Here is a 17,481-nt window from a genome sequence, read left to right on the forward strand (position 1 = left end):
CTTCCCTTCATACTAATCCTTAATTATTTCTTAATTAGAAGTATTTTAGCAGAACTGATACCATCCCACAGTTCCCTGCACCCAAATCCGGTGGGGGAAGAGAGCTGACCACCCAGGAGTGCAGACATCCTGAGACTGCAGGACAGACTGCCACTTCTGCACACCTCTGCCCACATCCCTGGTCCAAGAGGAAACTGTACAGTGCCTCTGGACAGAGGGATATAGGAACAGACAGCTGCCTTCAGTACCCGAGGTTCTGGTCTGCGCCCAGGACCAAACTGAACTGGCCAAACAGCTCCCTGCACCCGAATACTGTGGGGGACAGAGATGGACCCTCAGAAGTGTGGATACTCATGAGAAGTCAGAGGAGACTACCCTCTGCCCACAGTCCAGACCCAAGAGAGAATCACATAGTGCCAACTGTGCCTGCTAGGTGCAAGGACCTACATGAGAAATCAGGGGCAGGACCCTTTGATTCCTGCCCCTGCCTAGAGCTGGAACACAGTCTCCAGAAGCATTGGCACAGCTGAAATCAGAAGACCTGTTCTCAAGAAAGGCTGAAAGAAAACAGGAAAACAGTTCTACAGGAGTGCTGACACAGAAGCCTACAGCAGGGTCAGGTCACTCTCAGAAACAGCAAGACAAGCAAACACCAGAGACAACCCAATGGCTGGAGGCAAGTGCAGGAACCTAAGCAACAGAAACCAAGACTACTTGGCATCATCCGAGCCCAGTTCTCCACCAAAGAAAATACTGGATATCCAAACACACCAGAAAAGCAAGATTTAGATTTAAAATCACATTTTTGATAATGATAGAGGACTTTAAGAAAGACATAAAGAACTCCCATAAAGAAATGCAGGAAAACACAAGTAAACAAGTAGAAGCCCTTAGAGAGGAAACACAAAAATCCCTGAAAGATCACAACCAAACAGGTGAACAAATTGACAATGGAAATAGAAACAATAAAGAAATCACAAAGGGAGAAAAACCTGGATATAGAAAACCTAAGGAAGAGACAAGGAGCCATGGACACAAGCATCACCAAGAGAATACAAGAGATAGAAGAGAGAATCTCAGGGGCAGAAGATACCATAGAAAACATCAACACAACTATCAAAGATACTATGAAACTCGAAAAGCTATTAGCCCAAAACATACAGGAAATCCAGGACACAATGAGAAGATCAAACGTAAGGATAATAGGTATAGAAGAAAGTGAAGACTCCCAACTTAAAGGACCAGTAAATATCTTCAACAAAATTATAGAAGAAAACTTCCCTAACCTAAAGAAAGAGATGCCCATAAACATAGAAGAAGCCTACAGAACTCCAAATAGATTGGACCAGAAGAGAAATTCCTCCCGTCACATAATAGTTAAAACACCAAATGCACAAAACAAAGAAAGAATATTAAAAGCAGTAAGGGAAAAAGGTCAAGTGACATATAAAGGCAGACCTATAAGATTTACACCAGACTTCTTACCAGAGACTATGAAAGCCAGAAGATCCTGGACAGATGTCATATAGATCCTGAGAGAACACAAATGCCAGTCCAAGTTACTGTATCCAGCAAAACTCTCAATTAACGTAGATGGAGAAACCAAGATATTCCATGACAAAACCATATTTACTCAATATCTTTCTGCAAATCCAGATGTATAAAGGATAATAGATGGAAAACTCCAACACAAAGAGAGAAACTACACCGTACAGAAAGCAAGAATATAATTTCATTGCAATGAAACCAAAAGAGAGACAACAAACATAATTCTACATCTAACAATGAAAATAACAGAAAGTGACAATCACTATTCCTTAATATCTCTCAACATCAATAGACTGAATTCCCCAATAAAAAGACATAGACTAACAGACTGGATATGTAAAGAGGACCCAGCATTTTGCTGCATGCAGGAAACACGCCTCAGAGACAAAGAGAGAGACTACCTCAGAGTAAATGGCTGGAAAACAACTTTCCAAGCAAATGGCCCAAAGAAACCAGCTGGAGTTGCCATTCTCATATCAAATAAAATTGACTTTCAACCAAAAGTCATTTAAAAAGATAAGGAAGGACACTTCATATTCATCAAAGAAAAAATCCACCAAGATGAGCTCTCAATCCTAAATATCTATGCTCCAAATGCAAGGGCACCTACATACGTAAAAGAAACCTTACTAAAGCTCAAAGCACACATTGTACCTCACACGATAATAGTAGGAGATTTCAACACCCACTTTCATCGATGGACAGATCATGGAAACAGGAATTAAACAAGGACATATAGAAACTAAGAGAAGTTATGAAGCAAATGGATTTAATAGATATTTATAGAATATTCCATCGTAATCAAAAGGATATACCCCCTCAGCACCTCATGGAACCTTCTCCAAAATTGACCATATAATTGGTCACAAAACAGGCCTCAACAAATACAGGAAGATAGAAATAATCCCATGCATCCTATCAGATCACCATGCACTAAGACCGGTCTTCAATAACAACAGTAATGACAAAAAGCCCACGTATATGTGGAAGTTGAAAAATTCTCTACTCAATGACAACTTGGTCAAGGAAGAAATAAAGAAAGACATTAAAGACTTATTAGAATTTAATGAAAATGAAGATACAACATTCCCAAACTTACGGGACACAATGAAAGCTGTGCTAAGAGGAAAACTCATAGCTCTGAGTGCCTGCAAAAAGAAACAGGAGAGAGCATATGTCAGCAGCTTGACAGCACACCTAAAAGCTCTAGAACAAAAAGAAATAAACCCAAGAAGAGTAGAAGGCAGGAAATAATCAAACTCAGGGCTGAAATCAACCAAGTAGAAACAAAAAGGACTATGCAAAAAAATCAACAAAACCAGGAGCTGGTTCTTTGAGAAAATCAACGAGATAGATAAACCCTTAGCCAGACTAACCAGAGGTCACAGAGAGTGTGTCCAAATTAACAAAGTCAGAAATGAAAAGGGAGACATAACTACAGAATCTGAAGAAATTTAAAAACTCATCAGCTCCTACCACAAAAGCCTATATTCAACAAAACTGGAAAATCTGGAGGAAATGGACAATTTTCTAGACAGATACCAGGTACCAAAGTTAAATCAGTAACAAATCAACCATCTAAACCACACCATAACTCCTATATACATACAATTCATGTGCAAAAAGAGACCTGGTGAAGCATTTCAAGTTCAAGTCTCCTTGCCTGGGCTTCCATTATGTAGTTCTAGATTTTACTCTATTTAACTGTACAAAGTCTAGGCTTGCACTGTTCAGGAAAGAGAAGTCAGCGGTGACCCGTCTATTTTGGGCTTTAGGAATTGGATAGGTGACACACCACCTATAATATAGTATTATATATGAGTGCTTAAAGTAAGGAGTCAAGATAGAAGATTCATCTCTTCATTATATTTTATGTGTATTTTCTTTATGTAGTTGAATTTTTAAGTAGATTGCCAGAAGGTAAGGCTGGATGCCCCATGGCACATTGTAGCCACAGATTTGCGTTTCCAAGTTTTCAGTCTCTGATCTAGTTCTGAGCATGAGTGCTGACAGGGCATTCAGGCTCTTCAGATTGCAAAGAGGTCAAAGGTTCCAGACCTAAAACTCTTCAATGTTAAGCACAGTACCTTCTCTGGGGAGCATAATTTATTGTTATGTAAATTTTTTAAAAAATCCATTTTGCCTTAGCAGAATATGCTTTTAAGCATTGTATAAAGGGAAGTTCATCATTATCAAAACTAACCAGCTGCAGGTTGGGTAGAAGAAGAAAACTGTGGTTATATCAGGATGCCAGGAGAGAGCAGAACAGTTCCATGTCTTACAGTAGTGGTAGATGTACAGACTTATATAGTCATTTTATCCTGAGGAAATCTGAATAAGATGGGTGATTTTTAGTATATTAAATATCCAGGGGAAAGACATGGATTCCCTTCATTTTTCTCAGTATACAAATCTACAATTTTCTCAATGGAAAAATTACCACTTTAGGCTAAGTTGGACACAGTAGTGCACATCTGTATTCCTAGAGACATGGAATTTTAGTTGATTCAGAAGCCATTCTCGTCACCATACAGAAATCCTCACTCAGAGAAAAAGAGAAGCGAGGAGTGGGGAGGAAAAGCATATCAATTTTATCATAAAGCATGCTGCAAACAAAAGTATTCAAAATAAGACAAAACATGGGCCACAAATCCAAGATTCTCACATGTTGAAAAAACTGGTATAATTTGTTCCTTAAATCCTATATGGGATTTTTTATAAAGGGATAAGTGTTGTACTAAATATTTAATCTCATTTGGGCGTTTCTACCCTGCCACGAACCATTTAGTTCCCAGATAAAAGACACAAAGCCTTTATATTTATAATAAGCCCTTAAAGCATTAGAGCTGGGCAGAGATCTACCCTCTAAACTGTATCTACTTCCCAATCAATAACCCAAAATTATAACTTGACATGTTTCATCTGGGCCACTCTCACTCCAACTGACCAGCCCTCATGACCATGTTTTCAAGATTCATATGTCCCATGGCATCTTCCCCTCTCTCTATCTTCTCCCTCTTCGCTCTGGTGATCCTACCTCAGACCCCAAGCCCGGAAACCAAAGTTCCACCTACCTCTCTTCTGCCTAGATATAGGCTATAGGCATCAACCAGACCTTGGGGGCAAGTATTTAGCATTATAATTCATAGCAAAGACCAAACCTCAACAGATAAACCCTTAAACTTTTACTTATTTTTTATATTACACTTTGTTCCCAGCATTTATTTGTCATGTGCTGAGGAATATGATCTTTTATTATTCGTAAGATGACAGTGGTAGTCATGAAAGTTAAGGTTCCTTGTCTCTGCTATTATCTTTGAAATATCAGTGTAGCACTTTTCTTCAGCTACATCTTCAGACAAATGCAATTAAGCCATCGATGTTTGTTTTTAAAGTAGTGAAATGTCTCTTACAGAACAAACTTCGTTAAAATTCAGAAGTACTGGAACAACTCTTCTTAAAAAATTAAATAAAACTATTAATCTAGAGATGTATATCTTGGATGATATGTAAGTACCATTCTGGTGAAAGTTGAGGGATTTTGTGGATTGTTAAGATACTAGTGTCCTGAGAGAGAAATTTGTGATTCCTTTAGATGTAAATTCCCCTTTCATTGTACTTCCCCCTGTGGAATAAATAAATAAATATCAGCACTTGCAACCGTCCGCAAACTCAGTTCCATGGGATCCAACACCCTTTTCTGGCCGCCAGAAATACCTGCACACGTGCAGGATACATTCACTCAGAAACAAACATGTATAATTAAATATTTTAAGTCGTCTTTACCAAAATATTGTTATACTCTTTGATTTGGTTTCCTGATGGTAAGGATTCAAAAGGAGAAAGGATTGAAGCGACAAGGAATTTAACATCTAATATCACCAGCTCAACATCTTATGATTAAGGGATTGGGAAGGGGGAGGGGCATGAGGACACATAGGAAAAGTCAAGAATGACTTAATTCATGAACGAAAATTTTCCATATCAACGGGGGGATTTCTTTCTTTTTTTTTTTTTTTTTTTTATTAACTTGAGTATTTCTTATATACATTTCGAAAGTGTTATTCCTTTCCCGGTTTCGGGCAAACATCCCTCCCTCCCCTTCCTTATGGGTGTTCCTCCCCACCCTCCCCCCATTGCCGCCCTCCCCCCAACAGTCTAGTTCACTAGGGGTTCAGTCTTAGCAGGACCCAGGGCTTCCCCTTCCACTGGTGCTCTTACTAGGATATTCATTGCAACCTACGAGGTCAGAGTCCAGGGTCAGTCCATGTATATAGTCTTTAGGTAGTGGCTTAGTCCCTGGAAGCTCTGGTTGCTTGGCATTGTTGTACATATGGGGTCTCGAGCCAACGGGGGGATTTCTTAAAGACTTCACTTTTATTTGCCCTCCATCAAACTCAAAGCCATGCCATGGAACTCTGAAGTAACGCCCACCTGCAGAACCGTGTGAGCATTGATGGCTCGGCGCGAGTGTTGTCCCTGGAATGAGCAATGCTCGCAGACTTAAGCGGTAGAAATCCAAGCAGTGACTTAATCGTGCGGCATTCGTACAGATCAAAAAATGCCGGGATACTTTTAAAAGTAGAAAAAGAAGAAATGAAAAATTAACCAAGATCTTGTCAACCAAAAGAGAACAAAAGAAGAAATTCACGGATGCTGAAGTGCTCAGGGCTGACCTTGAGGAGAGGAGAATAGGAGGAATGAGTCCTGGCAGCCTCTAGGAGACGAGGATTTGTTTTAAATTCATTGCCAACGCATTAGGCACACGGAGTTGTTGCAATAATTGTGCTTCTTAATAAACTGAGCTATTGAGTTAACTTTTTGTGACTAAAGCCCAGTGAGAGGTCGTGCGGTTGGGATATAGTGGAAGCGAGCAGACATTTGATGGGGTGGCTGGGGAACGTGCTGGACCCTTTTTGAGTTGTTCGCTCTTTGTTTTTACGCCACTGAGCCACCGTTTGCACACATGCCTACTTCTCTTTTCTCTTTAAGCTGGACAACGCTGATGAGCAAGCAGCCCAGATCAGAAGGGAGCTTGACGGCCGCCTGCAGTTGGCAGAGAAGATGGCGAAGGTACGTTACACTTGCTAACTGCTGTGCCACGTCTTTACCGATTTGAAGGTGCTCACCATGATGACAAGCCAGACACGCCCACCATGAGTTATAGTTTGCTTTCTATATTAACGATGTCTTAACCCAAAACATCTGAATTCTTATTTTCTGAAGGGAGGACACGGTTAAACCTGGGGGTTCCGTATGTAATCTGTGAGGAGTCTAAATTCAGCGATAACCTTTCTAATAGTTTAAAAGGATCTGACTTCTTTTCTTACTGCTAACTGGACCTAGAAGAGTCTTAATACGGCACCAAGAAAAACACGGTCATGGAGAATAATTTCCTTATAAAGATCACACAGATTCTAAAATTCCCAGGGCACTGCTTGGCAGATAGTGGTACCAACTAATATTCGGCGGAAGGGCTGACTGTCTAAACTGCAATCTGAAATGTATAAGACGGAAATCTGACAGATACAATGTGTTTTCTTTTAGAATCCTAATTATTTTACTTACATAACCACTGATTCTGAGAACAGAAATCTATTTAAAACAAAAGCGGAGTTTTTTTTTTTCTCTAATAATTTGGGTGTTTGCCTGGATGTGTCTTCTTGGCCATCACAAATATTCTTTGCTGTGGATGGACAGATTAATTTATTTCAATGATATAAAACTTTGAATTCTTCATAGTAAGGTTACAGTGACACTGCTGTGGCTTTCTCAACACATAGGTCTTCCTTCTGCTGAGTAAAAACTAAGTCATTGTTAGGTAGCATCTCCACTCCACTTCTCTTCACCCCTGGTCCTCCGTTTCTCCCTCTTTCCCTTCCCCCTCTCTCCTACATGACCCTTCCCACTCCTTTCTCCTCTCTCTCTCTTCTCTCTCTCTCTCTCTCTCTCTCTCTCTCTCTCTCTCTCTCTCTCTCTCTCTCTCTCTGTCCCCCCACTGCCCTCCCTCCTTCTCCTACCTCTTTCTTATCTGACATGTACATCCACATTCACAAGCTTTTACTACAGAGTGGGAATATGTCTGTCCACCTAAACCATGGCAGTGAATTCTACAGCACTGGGAATGCTTCATATCCTGGCTCCAACAGTGAGTTACATTTTGCACTTCTGCCAAGGAAACATATATTTATGGTCATATTTTCAGAGTGCTAATACTCTGCCTGTCTAAATTTAATGCTGCACCACACGTTTGAGATATTGGAAAGAAAAAGAGAAAGACAACAGAAATTGGAGAATGGGGTTGGTAGGAAGCACATGTGAACCAAGGCGGATTTCTAGAGGGACAATGTCCACGTGACTGACCATGTGGGATGCTATGAATGAGAGGCAGTTCATATGCAGAGCAGAGTTTAAAAGAGATGCCTTCCTGCTGACCTCTACGTGGATACCAGCACTGAACCAAGGGAGAGTGTGCATTGGGAAATTCACTTCATAGAAATCTAGAAGCTTGAAGCTACTGGAAGCCTTAGAGATTAAACTCTCTTACCTGAAGTGCTAGGCCAACATTGATCCTGTCTAGAATGCTGGTCGCCTTTCTTGTAGGCCAATGGCTAGGAAAGAATCCAGAGAGAGGTCTCGATACACACTTACCATGACCTACTTATAAATTGCACTTGTTCACGAAGAATTAGGCCTTGACTAATGTTATAGATGGCCACAGATGAAAAGGAAAGTCTCAGATTTGTTCTCAAGGTCATGTCCACAGAGTATGCATTTTACAAATCCTAGCCTGAGTGTCAAATGATTGGATCAGCCATGACCAAGAAGGCTTCCCTTTGGAACACCCAGGGGTCTCAGTAGGGATGTGACCAGTTGGCAAAAGTATGGAGAAGAAAGTGAACCATTGAAGATTTCTATCTTCTATGTAAAACGCTCCCAAACTGAAAACATTTTAGCAGGAACATCAGCAGAGCATGTTGAACAGGTTTCATTGTTCTCCGATTTGAATAGACCAAACCAAGCCCTCAGAACCCTACTTAAAAGACTAATTCAGCAATGCACTGACCTTGTTGATCGAGGCCTCTTTCAATAACCCGTGAGCCACAAGGGCAATTGGTAGTGTGGGTTCTACAGAGAAGGTTGAGGCTTTGGACGATTACACACTTCACCATTATCAGAGATCTGCTGTATAAATAGAATAGGCCATAGGCACTTCCCGGGCTCCAGAGTCTGTTTTGTCCCTACATTCGCTACCTCCTTAGTCTGACAAGTCCAGAGAAGTGACACATTAACAGTTTGGAGTCAGGAGCACCCCTTTCCACACTCCGTAAATCAGTATAAACATTATAATAACAGTAAAGCCACAGGACAGAAATTTGTGTCGAGTAATAGGGATATTCATGTTTATTATTTTAGCTAAGGAACAATTAGAAAGAAGTAGGAAAAATGTTAACAAGGCAGAAAAGACCAATAGCTGAGCCCATGTTTACTTTTAGATGTACAGTGGTCTGCAAGGTATTTACTTTTCTATGTCAAACAAGGCTTCTGTGTTACAGTCTTGAGGCAGAATCACTATTCTCCAGGACTCAAACTATGTTCTTAAGGTCTTTAAATAGTCATTGCATAAGTTTCACTGGGAAGATGTGTGCAAATGTTTATTCAGGGCACATGGGGCATGAGTGATCCGCTAAAGGGAATATTCCATTCAAGTCCAGCTTAGTGAACCAGGGAGGATTTTCTTTTTTTGTTTCTTTGCCATCATAGAGGCATGAGTAAGAGGTTCCTTTCAGGAAAATGGCCTCCAAAAAAAAAAAAAAAAGCTGCATCCCTGAAAAATCCCACGCCAGCGTTAGTGACAATTCTCCTGAAAGCTGGAAAGATAAAAAAGCTGCTCTGTTTACTTTATACTCTAACTAGGACTCTCTGGAATGACAGGCAGCCAGGGCAGAGGTACATGTCACTGTAGGGGTGGGATGACAGGAGGGGAAAATGGCTGACATCTCAGGAGAGGTCTTCTCAGTGCCGGTAATCATAATTGCTCTGATTTGTTTGGGTGTAATTGGCCACCTCACACCCAGAGGGCATGTTCCAAAGTAGACCATCTGATTGACTCAGAGTTGGCTGATTATCGTTGTTAATAACATCAAAGTGTATCCATGGCAGCGTCTACGCTGGTACCTGACAAGATAGCTGGATACTGAGAGCTGGCCAACTTCACACAGTGTTCATCCTCTCTTCTTCTTTTATGCTCTAAAGTCCTGTCCTCACTGGAAACATCACCGACAATCCTATTGAGTGCTAGAGTCCCTCGAGTATTCACTGTGATCTATTCCTGGCTTTTTCTCCATGTTAGACTTAATTAATTTTTTATAGTAAAAATGACTTTAGTTAATACTTATTAAGACTTACGTTTCTATGTTTATGACAAGAGAGGAATTTTGCCCATTATCTTCCTGGTGGTGCTCCAATGACCTGGAGCAGAAGAATTACCAGATGCTGAAAGAATGGTTTGTTTGTAATATTTATTATTACTTTATTATGTATGTGTTTTGCCAACATGTATGTACATATATATATATACATATATATATATACATATATATATGTGTGTATATATATATATATATATATATACTGTGTCTGTGGGGGCCTGAGGTCTGTGGAGGTCAGAGGAGGGCACTGAATACCCTACAACTAGAGTTAAGGACAGTGGTAAGTTGCTGCATGAGTGCTGGGACTCAAACCTATTCTCTGCAAGAACAACAAGTGCTGTTAATCCTTCAACCATCTCTACAGCCCATGGATGACTGAGTCTTTACATGCTACATATAGTCAGCAGACATCCCTGGCAGGACAAAATTCCTAACAGACTTGTAAGGCTGGCCTTCTCCTATATTTGAATGGAGAGGGGCTATCAACATGATAGGAAAAACTGAATTTGCAAGTACATATATGTATGTACCTCGGTACATCCATTGCCTCTGGGACTAAGTAATTCAAAGGATATTAGAATCCCCAAATTAACACAAGTTGATGATACCTTGTCCAAAGTGACAGGGACCAGGAGTACTTTTCAGATTTGGAATTCTTCGGATGTTAGCATATATTTGTATGTGTAAGCAGTCTCCTAGTCTGTACACAGTGTCTCTCTTACATGTCTGTTTCATACCTTAATCACATGGACCAAAGGCGGTTTTGTTCAGAACTGTACTGAAAACAGGTGCACCTCTGTTGTGACTATACTCGTCCCACCGTAGATGTGTGGCATCAGAGTGCTTTGGATTTTGGAACATTTCATATTTGGGGGTTAAAGGTACCCAATCTGAGTAGTTAAGGAACAGAAAGCAAACATTTGTCACCTTGGGAAGACTCAGCAATGGCATGGGTCTGACTGGAAAGGGAGCAGAAAGGTGAGGAGCTCCTGAAGCAGTGAACAGCAGTAATAGAGGCCTTACAGCTTCCGGAGATGACATCTATCACCATGTGAGAGGCACTAGTGTACCAGGGTAGACGTGGTCCCAAACTAGGATTTCCTTTATGAGAAAATCTCACAGTCAAGCAACTTGAAAATAATTCCTTGTCTTATCCCATTCACAAAAAAAGATCAGGTTTAACACGTGTGCTGATCTGATTGATGATCGATCCTGTTGCTTCCAAGAGGCCACAGAGGCAGGTTAAATGAAGTTAATAGAATATTATCCATTCATGTCAAAGCTTTAAAAGGAAACTTAGGAGGATTTCTGTTGCAAGTAATTATCAAAAACAAACAAAACAAAAACAAACAAAAAAATTCAATCTACACTAATGATGGCTACTTACTGGCAACAGTGGTCTCCCCAGCCCCGTGTCTATCCCTTAGCAATGATCTGTCACCTTTCACATTCCCAGTCATCAGTCCCCTACAGCTAGTCTGCCAAGACTGGCTCTGTTCCCTGGATCCCACCTGAGTTGCCCTGAAAGTAAAACACCAGATGATCTTAGTTTAGAATCAAGAGATAACACAACCACTGGGCGTGTGGAATCTATCTTCCTAAACTCATCAACTATCAACTATTCTTTGTTAGAAATCTTCTGATGGTGAATTCTGCCACCAGAGCCAACAGTTCTCGGTCTATATGTTGCTCTTTTGCTCTGCCTCACTGTCCAAAAGGGGCCCTTTCCTTCCTCCTGTGTTCCGTCTCCCACTCTCGGACCCAGAAGGCTTGCTTCCTCCTCACCCAGCGACTGCCTTCTTGTCACCTTTATTATCCAATCAATCAATTAATTAGGGGAAAATTCCAGTACAGATTTCTTCATAAATAAAAATCAAATATAGTCAGTTTTCCACAAAACTGAAATAATAAATAGTTGGCTGTGACCACAGCCAACCATTGGACTGAGCACAGGGACCCCAGTGGAGGAGTTAGAAAAAGGACTGAAGGAGCTGAAAGGGTTTGCAACCCCATAAGAAGAAGAACAAAATCAACCAACCAGAGTTGGTTGAACTAAACCACCAACCAAAGAGTACACATGGAGGGACCCATGGCTCCAGCAGCATATATAGCAGAGGATGGCCTTGTCGAACATCAATGGGAGGAGAGGCCCTTAGTCCTGGGTAGGCTCCATGCTCCAGTGTAGAGGCATGCCAGGGGAGGAGGCAGGAGTGGCTGGGTGGGGGAGCATCCTCATAGAAGCAGGGGGAGGGGGGATCATATAGGGGGTATCGAAGGGAAAACCAGGAAAGGGATAACATTTAAAATGTAAATAAAATATCCAATTTTTAAAAAGTAAAATGTAAAAATAAATAAAAGGTCATGTGAAAAAATAAATGTATTTTTCCAATGCCTATCAGTTTCCTCTAACAGATGATGATGAAGTATGTTTAGCAGTAATTAAGCATTTCTTTAATTATTTCTTTTTTATGTGCTAAAGCTAATTTTTTATAAAGCAACACCTTGGAAATTAAAAAAAAAAAAGATGTGTCTGAGCTTTTAGACATGTCACAAATTTTCTTTTCTCCTCCTCTGTAAAGGTAGAATTTTAAAAGGCAAAATTATTAATTCCACACAAATACAAAATGAAAATACAGTATATTATTCAACCTATTATCAATGGGCAAATTGATTAGCAAAAATATTCCAGAGAGAACTTAAGAAACAAAGTGTTTGGGCATTTTCTTTAACTTTCTTGGATTAGTTACTGATGTGGTTAATTCAAAATCCACACTTAAGTTGTAGCCATAGGACTATTTTAGCTAGGAGACAAACATTTGTACCTTTCCCAGACAATACTGTGCAAGGTAACTTGTAATGTCTGTGTCTGGAATGTTTAACCCCTAGTAAACTGGAAGTGTAACTCGTTGGTAAATAGGAAGTATAACTCAGTACCTGGCCTGCTGCTTATAGGTGAGCACCGCTCCTTCTAACTTTGAACACGTTTGTTCCAGCACTGTTCTACTTCAGATTTGACCTTCACACGATTGTTTCTCTCAGAAACAATTTAGACAATTTAACAATTGCAGAGGACATGGGTTCAGTTTCTCACACCCACATGAGACAGCTTACAAGTTCTTACAAGTTCTTTTAAGTTCTTAACAGTTCTAGGGGAACCTAGGTGTGTTACAGCTCTAAGCCCAGTAGATGTATTGCAGCTCTGAAGGGGAAAGGATTCTGGCAGTTGAGAGCCAAGGAATAGCATGTAGTCATACCTCTCAACAAAGCTCATACCAAAGATTTATTGGGAGAGACATAACAAGGTAGCTGCCTATGCTAAGGCAAGAACCAGCAGGGAAGCTGAAGGCAGGCTTTATATAGTGTTTGGGGGTGGGGATGGGGCAGAGTATGCCAGGATAGAGATTTCCAAGATGGAGATTGGTGGAATTTCAAGTCTTGAGCCATGGACACCAGGAATTGGAGAGTTTTCAAACTCAGGGATTGGTGGGTGTTCAAAACCCAGAAGTAAATTCTGAATTTTCACCCTACATTAGTGCCCTCGTTTGACATTTGAAATTCATTAAAATCATCTAAAAATATACATAGTTGTATAATGTTTGCTTTTAGTGAAGAAGAAGAAGAAAGAAAACATTCTAAGTCATCTTGTTTTTTTTTTTTCCCTAAAAAAATTAAGAAACTGTCCTGTAGAATATGCAAACTTACATTTTGGTCATGTGGCTTCCAACATATGGATCTTAGGGAGAGTTACGTTTTAATTATATGTAAACTATTTTAAGAGGAATGTGTGAAGGTTACTTGCAGGGGAGCAGACAGGTGGGCTGGGACTCCAACGCTGATTTCCTGACTGAACTGGTGCAAGGGAGTCAGAGGTCAGGTGCTTCTGTGAGGACCATGCTGCCTGCATTGCACTGCTGTTCGAGATGCAGTTATCCAAGGTGACATTTTGAATGATACCAATGGAAACAGCAGCTGACATTTTCTGGTGCACTCAAAAAATCATCTGAAAGCTGACTAAGCCTCCATTCTCGAGTCATTACACTGGGACAGACGTTACTTTGACCTCGTGTAATGAAGTATCCCCTCGACATCGAAAGATTTAAGAGAGGAAAAAAAATAATCTCTTTTGCAGTCTTGTGAAATATAGATTAGCATAGTCTTCTTGAAGGATAATTTAGCTCTAACTATTAATATTTTTAGATGCTGTTTTTTACATTTTTTCAATTTATGTATTTTATTTAATGAGTATGGGTACTTTACCTGCATGCATGTCTGACACCACATGCATGCCTGTTGCCTGTAGAGGGCAGTAGAGGGCAGCGGCATCTGGAAGTTACAGATGGTTTTAAGGAACCATGGAGTTACCTGGAACCAAACCCAGGTCCTCTGAAAGAATAAAGTGCTCATAATTGCTGAGCCATCTCTCCGGTCCCTGGGATTTTGTTTTTAATGGCGTGTATAAATTGAAAACCTGACTGCAAAGATTTTAAGAGAAAAGCTGTCAATGTACTCCTGCAATAAAATAGAATCTTCCAGATTAATCTGTTACCTATTTTCGCTTAACAGATTTCTATCATAAATTGGCCTTTTGCTTTAACTTAAATCTTTTCTAATCCTTTAGTGGAGGACTGAATTATAGCCCTAAGGGGATCTTTTCATGTTTGTGCAATGTGAAAATTATCCAATTCTAGAACCGTATCCATATTGTTTCAGTAAAAATGGGTTTTGCTGTGAATACTTGGTACAAAGAATATCGCTTCCCATGCACATGTATCGTGAAAATGATGTTTTTCTTATTAGAGGATCAATATATATGCTGAATATTTCCTTGCAGACCATTTCTTCCTGCTCTTTCAAACCTAATGGATAATTGTGATTGATCTATATGCTAAAGCATTTCTCCATACCCGCTTTTAGTTATGCACATCTTATAACAGTGATCGATCTGAAAGTATATATGCACTGTTCTTCATTTCATAACACAATTCTTCATAGATTATATAAAACACTGTCTTTAGATACAGTCAAGACTGTCAAAACCTGGGGCTTTTAAAGCCCCCAAACTGAAATTGGCAGATGCATTATATGCTAGGTATCATGGCTCTGTACAGATTAGTCACTGCGCCATGTAATCTTCTCTGGTATAACCGTAATGGGCCCAGCCTAACATTATTTTTTGTAATTATTTTTAAGGAGAGAAGATTCCCCCAGTTTATATCAAAAGAAATGGAGACTATGTACATAGAAGAGTTGCGAGCCTCCGTGAATTTGCTAATGGCCAATTTAGAAAGTCTTCCAGTTTCAAAGGGCGGTCCAGAATTTAAATTACAAAAGTTAAAGCGTTCCCAGAATTCTGCGTTCTTGGACCTGGGAGACGAGAATGAGATCCAGCTGTCCAAGTCTGACGTGGTGTTGTCATTCACCTTAGAGGTAAGTCGTTTTCCCCCTCCGTCGCTGCAGAAATGAAGCGGCACTGGGATCGCCGTTGATCTTTGCGATAGGGTTCAGAAGTTCACGTGTTCAGAAAATGCTAAAGCCATCCTCATTTCTGAACAACTAGCTTCTATGTTCAGATGAATACAGGTTGTGTTTTAATTGTAACACTCATATTAGAATTAATGAAGCAGCCTTGAGGCATATGTATTCCCCCTCTAAACTGTTGTGCGTACACTGATAAAAGTAAATATCAGAATCACTGGGGTGGGAATAGGACTTCAGGATGTAACTGGCTCCTGTCTACTCTGTCTTTAATCAGCGTTGATTTTAGTTTCCTTCACCTGTGGGATTATCATTCTAGAATTTAATCAAGCACATAGCTGTGAAGCAGGGCATTAGGTACTGGGAAGGCTGAGAGGCAGACAATTCTTTCTCAGGGTTTTTACTTTTATTATAGAGATAGGAAACGGGGTCAGAAACAAAACAAATAACACAGGTTTAAAAGTGTGTTTGCCAAACCACAGAAGTTGTATCCATTTCATACAAACCCGGAGAACCAGAGATGTTACCGCTGCTCCTTGGTGTCTTGCATGATTGTGTGTAATGTGTGTCTGTGCCTAATCCAGGAGTGTGGAACGTGTCTATGGATTTATACACCCATTCCCGCAAAAGTCCTGGGAGAAAGGCCTTATGTAAATGATGATAAAAGACTGTATTATGAAGAGTCGGGTCGTTTAAATACACTCCAGTTTGTTCTCATAATAATCTGTTCTCTGTGCAAATGTTAGCAGTGTCAAGTGTAAATTTATGTATGTTCTGGACTGGTGTGTGTGAGTGTGGCCATACATGTTCATGTTTGCCCTTACCCTTGTGAGCACGTGTTAAAGCCAGAGGTTAACATCAGGGTGTCTTCCTCAAACATTCACCTTCTTTGTTTTTGAGAGTGGGTCTCTCACTGGAAACCTGAAATTTTCCATTTCAGCCAGGCTGGCCAGTGAGCCCTCAGGATTGGCTTGTCTCTGCCCCACAACCAGCCCAGCCACAGTGCCAGGGTATCAGGCATTGCTGCCCCACAGCTGTGCTGTGGGTCTGAACTCAGCTCCTCAAGACCGCAGAGCAGGCTCCTTACTTGTTGAGCCATCTCCCCAGCCCCTCTGCCAAAGCTTTCACTGAAGTATTCCAGCTCCTTCCTTAGCCTGTGATTCTCACTTTGTGCTATTCCCAACGACGCTGTCTGTATTTGCTAAGTGGTGGTGACAGAGACATCCACTCTCGGAGGTAGATTTTAAATGTCTTTGATGATGTTCAGCTTGCTAAGTGGTAGTGGAAAAAGCAAGTGTCTCCTTTGATTCTTTTTCCTTCCGTTTAATGGACTTGAGAATAATGCAGCTGCCTCTCTTCCTTCACTTCCAGGATTGCTTTGTAGGTAAATGTATTAAACCTAGTGTCACAGTGAAAACATGGGGCTGTCTTCTAACTCAATTCATCCTGGGTTTACCTAATGGCTTTGCCAAATTGCTTTGCCTCTGGGTTTCTCCTCAGTCTCCCCTGCTTCGGAATATAAAGTTGTTTAATTTGCAACCACACTTGTAGATTACCCATTGAATTTTTTTCATCATGCACTGCCATCGATATTTGGCTGGCTGAAAAAAATATGCTAATACTTCTAGAAGTTTTTTTTTCTCCTAAATTATATAATTGTAGCATAACTTTTAGCACTTTAATTTTATGGGAGGAAGACATAGAGAAGACGACTTCAACAATATATAAAGTTATACTTTAAATAAATATTCGAAAGTAAAAATTCAGTTCTGGGCATTGTTTTTTGAACTCTTCATAAATTATAAGTAACGTAGGAGTAGTTTTTCATTTTCAAAGGCAGAATTAGGGTAGTGAGTGAATTGTTAGTCTGTGCTTTATTGTCACTATGTTTGATTAAGCTATTGAGTTAGCAATTATTGTCTCGAGAAGCGACTGCAAGCTGAAACTTCCCTTTGTGTGGTCTGAGAAGCTTGCATATTTATAAAATTGTTTTGACAGCCTTTCCTGCCATGTCTGTCTAAGGCAG

The 17,481-nt window shown here is 40.3% G+C and overlaps 1 protein-coding gene across 23 annotated transcripts in view; it reads left to right on the forward strand.

Moving 5' to 3' along the window:
• The window catches only part of Cadps2 (calcium dependent secretion activator 2), a 525,569-nt gene that overhangs the window by 210,074 nt on the left and 298,014 nt on the right, over positions 1-17,481 (forward strand). For all 23 annotated transcript variants that reach the window (XM_032906883.1, XM_032906888.1, XM_032906885.1 and 20 more), the window contains exons 4-5: positions 6,541-6,621; positions 15,171-15,407. In XM_032906883.1, coding sequence (XP_032762774.1) covers positions 6,541-6,621; positions 15,171-15,407 — 318 coding nt within the window. The remainder of the gene's footprint in view (positions 1-6,540; positions 6,622-15,170; positions 15,408-17,481) is intronic.

The sequence above is a fragment of the Rattus rattus genome, chromosome 6 (genome assembly GCF_011064425.1).
Source record: "Rattus rattus isolate New Zealand chromosome 6, Rrattus_CSIRO_v1, whole genome shotgun sequence".
NCBI lineage: Eukaryota > Metazoa > Chordata > Mammalia > Rodentia > Muridae > Rattus > Rattus rattus.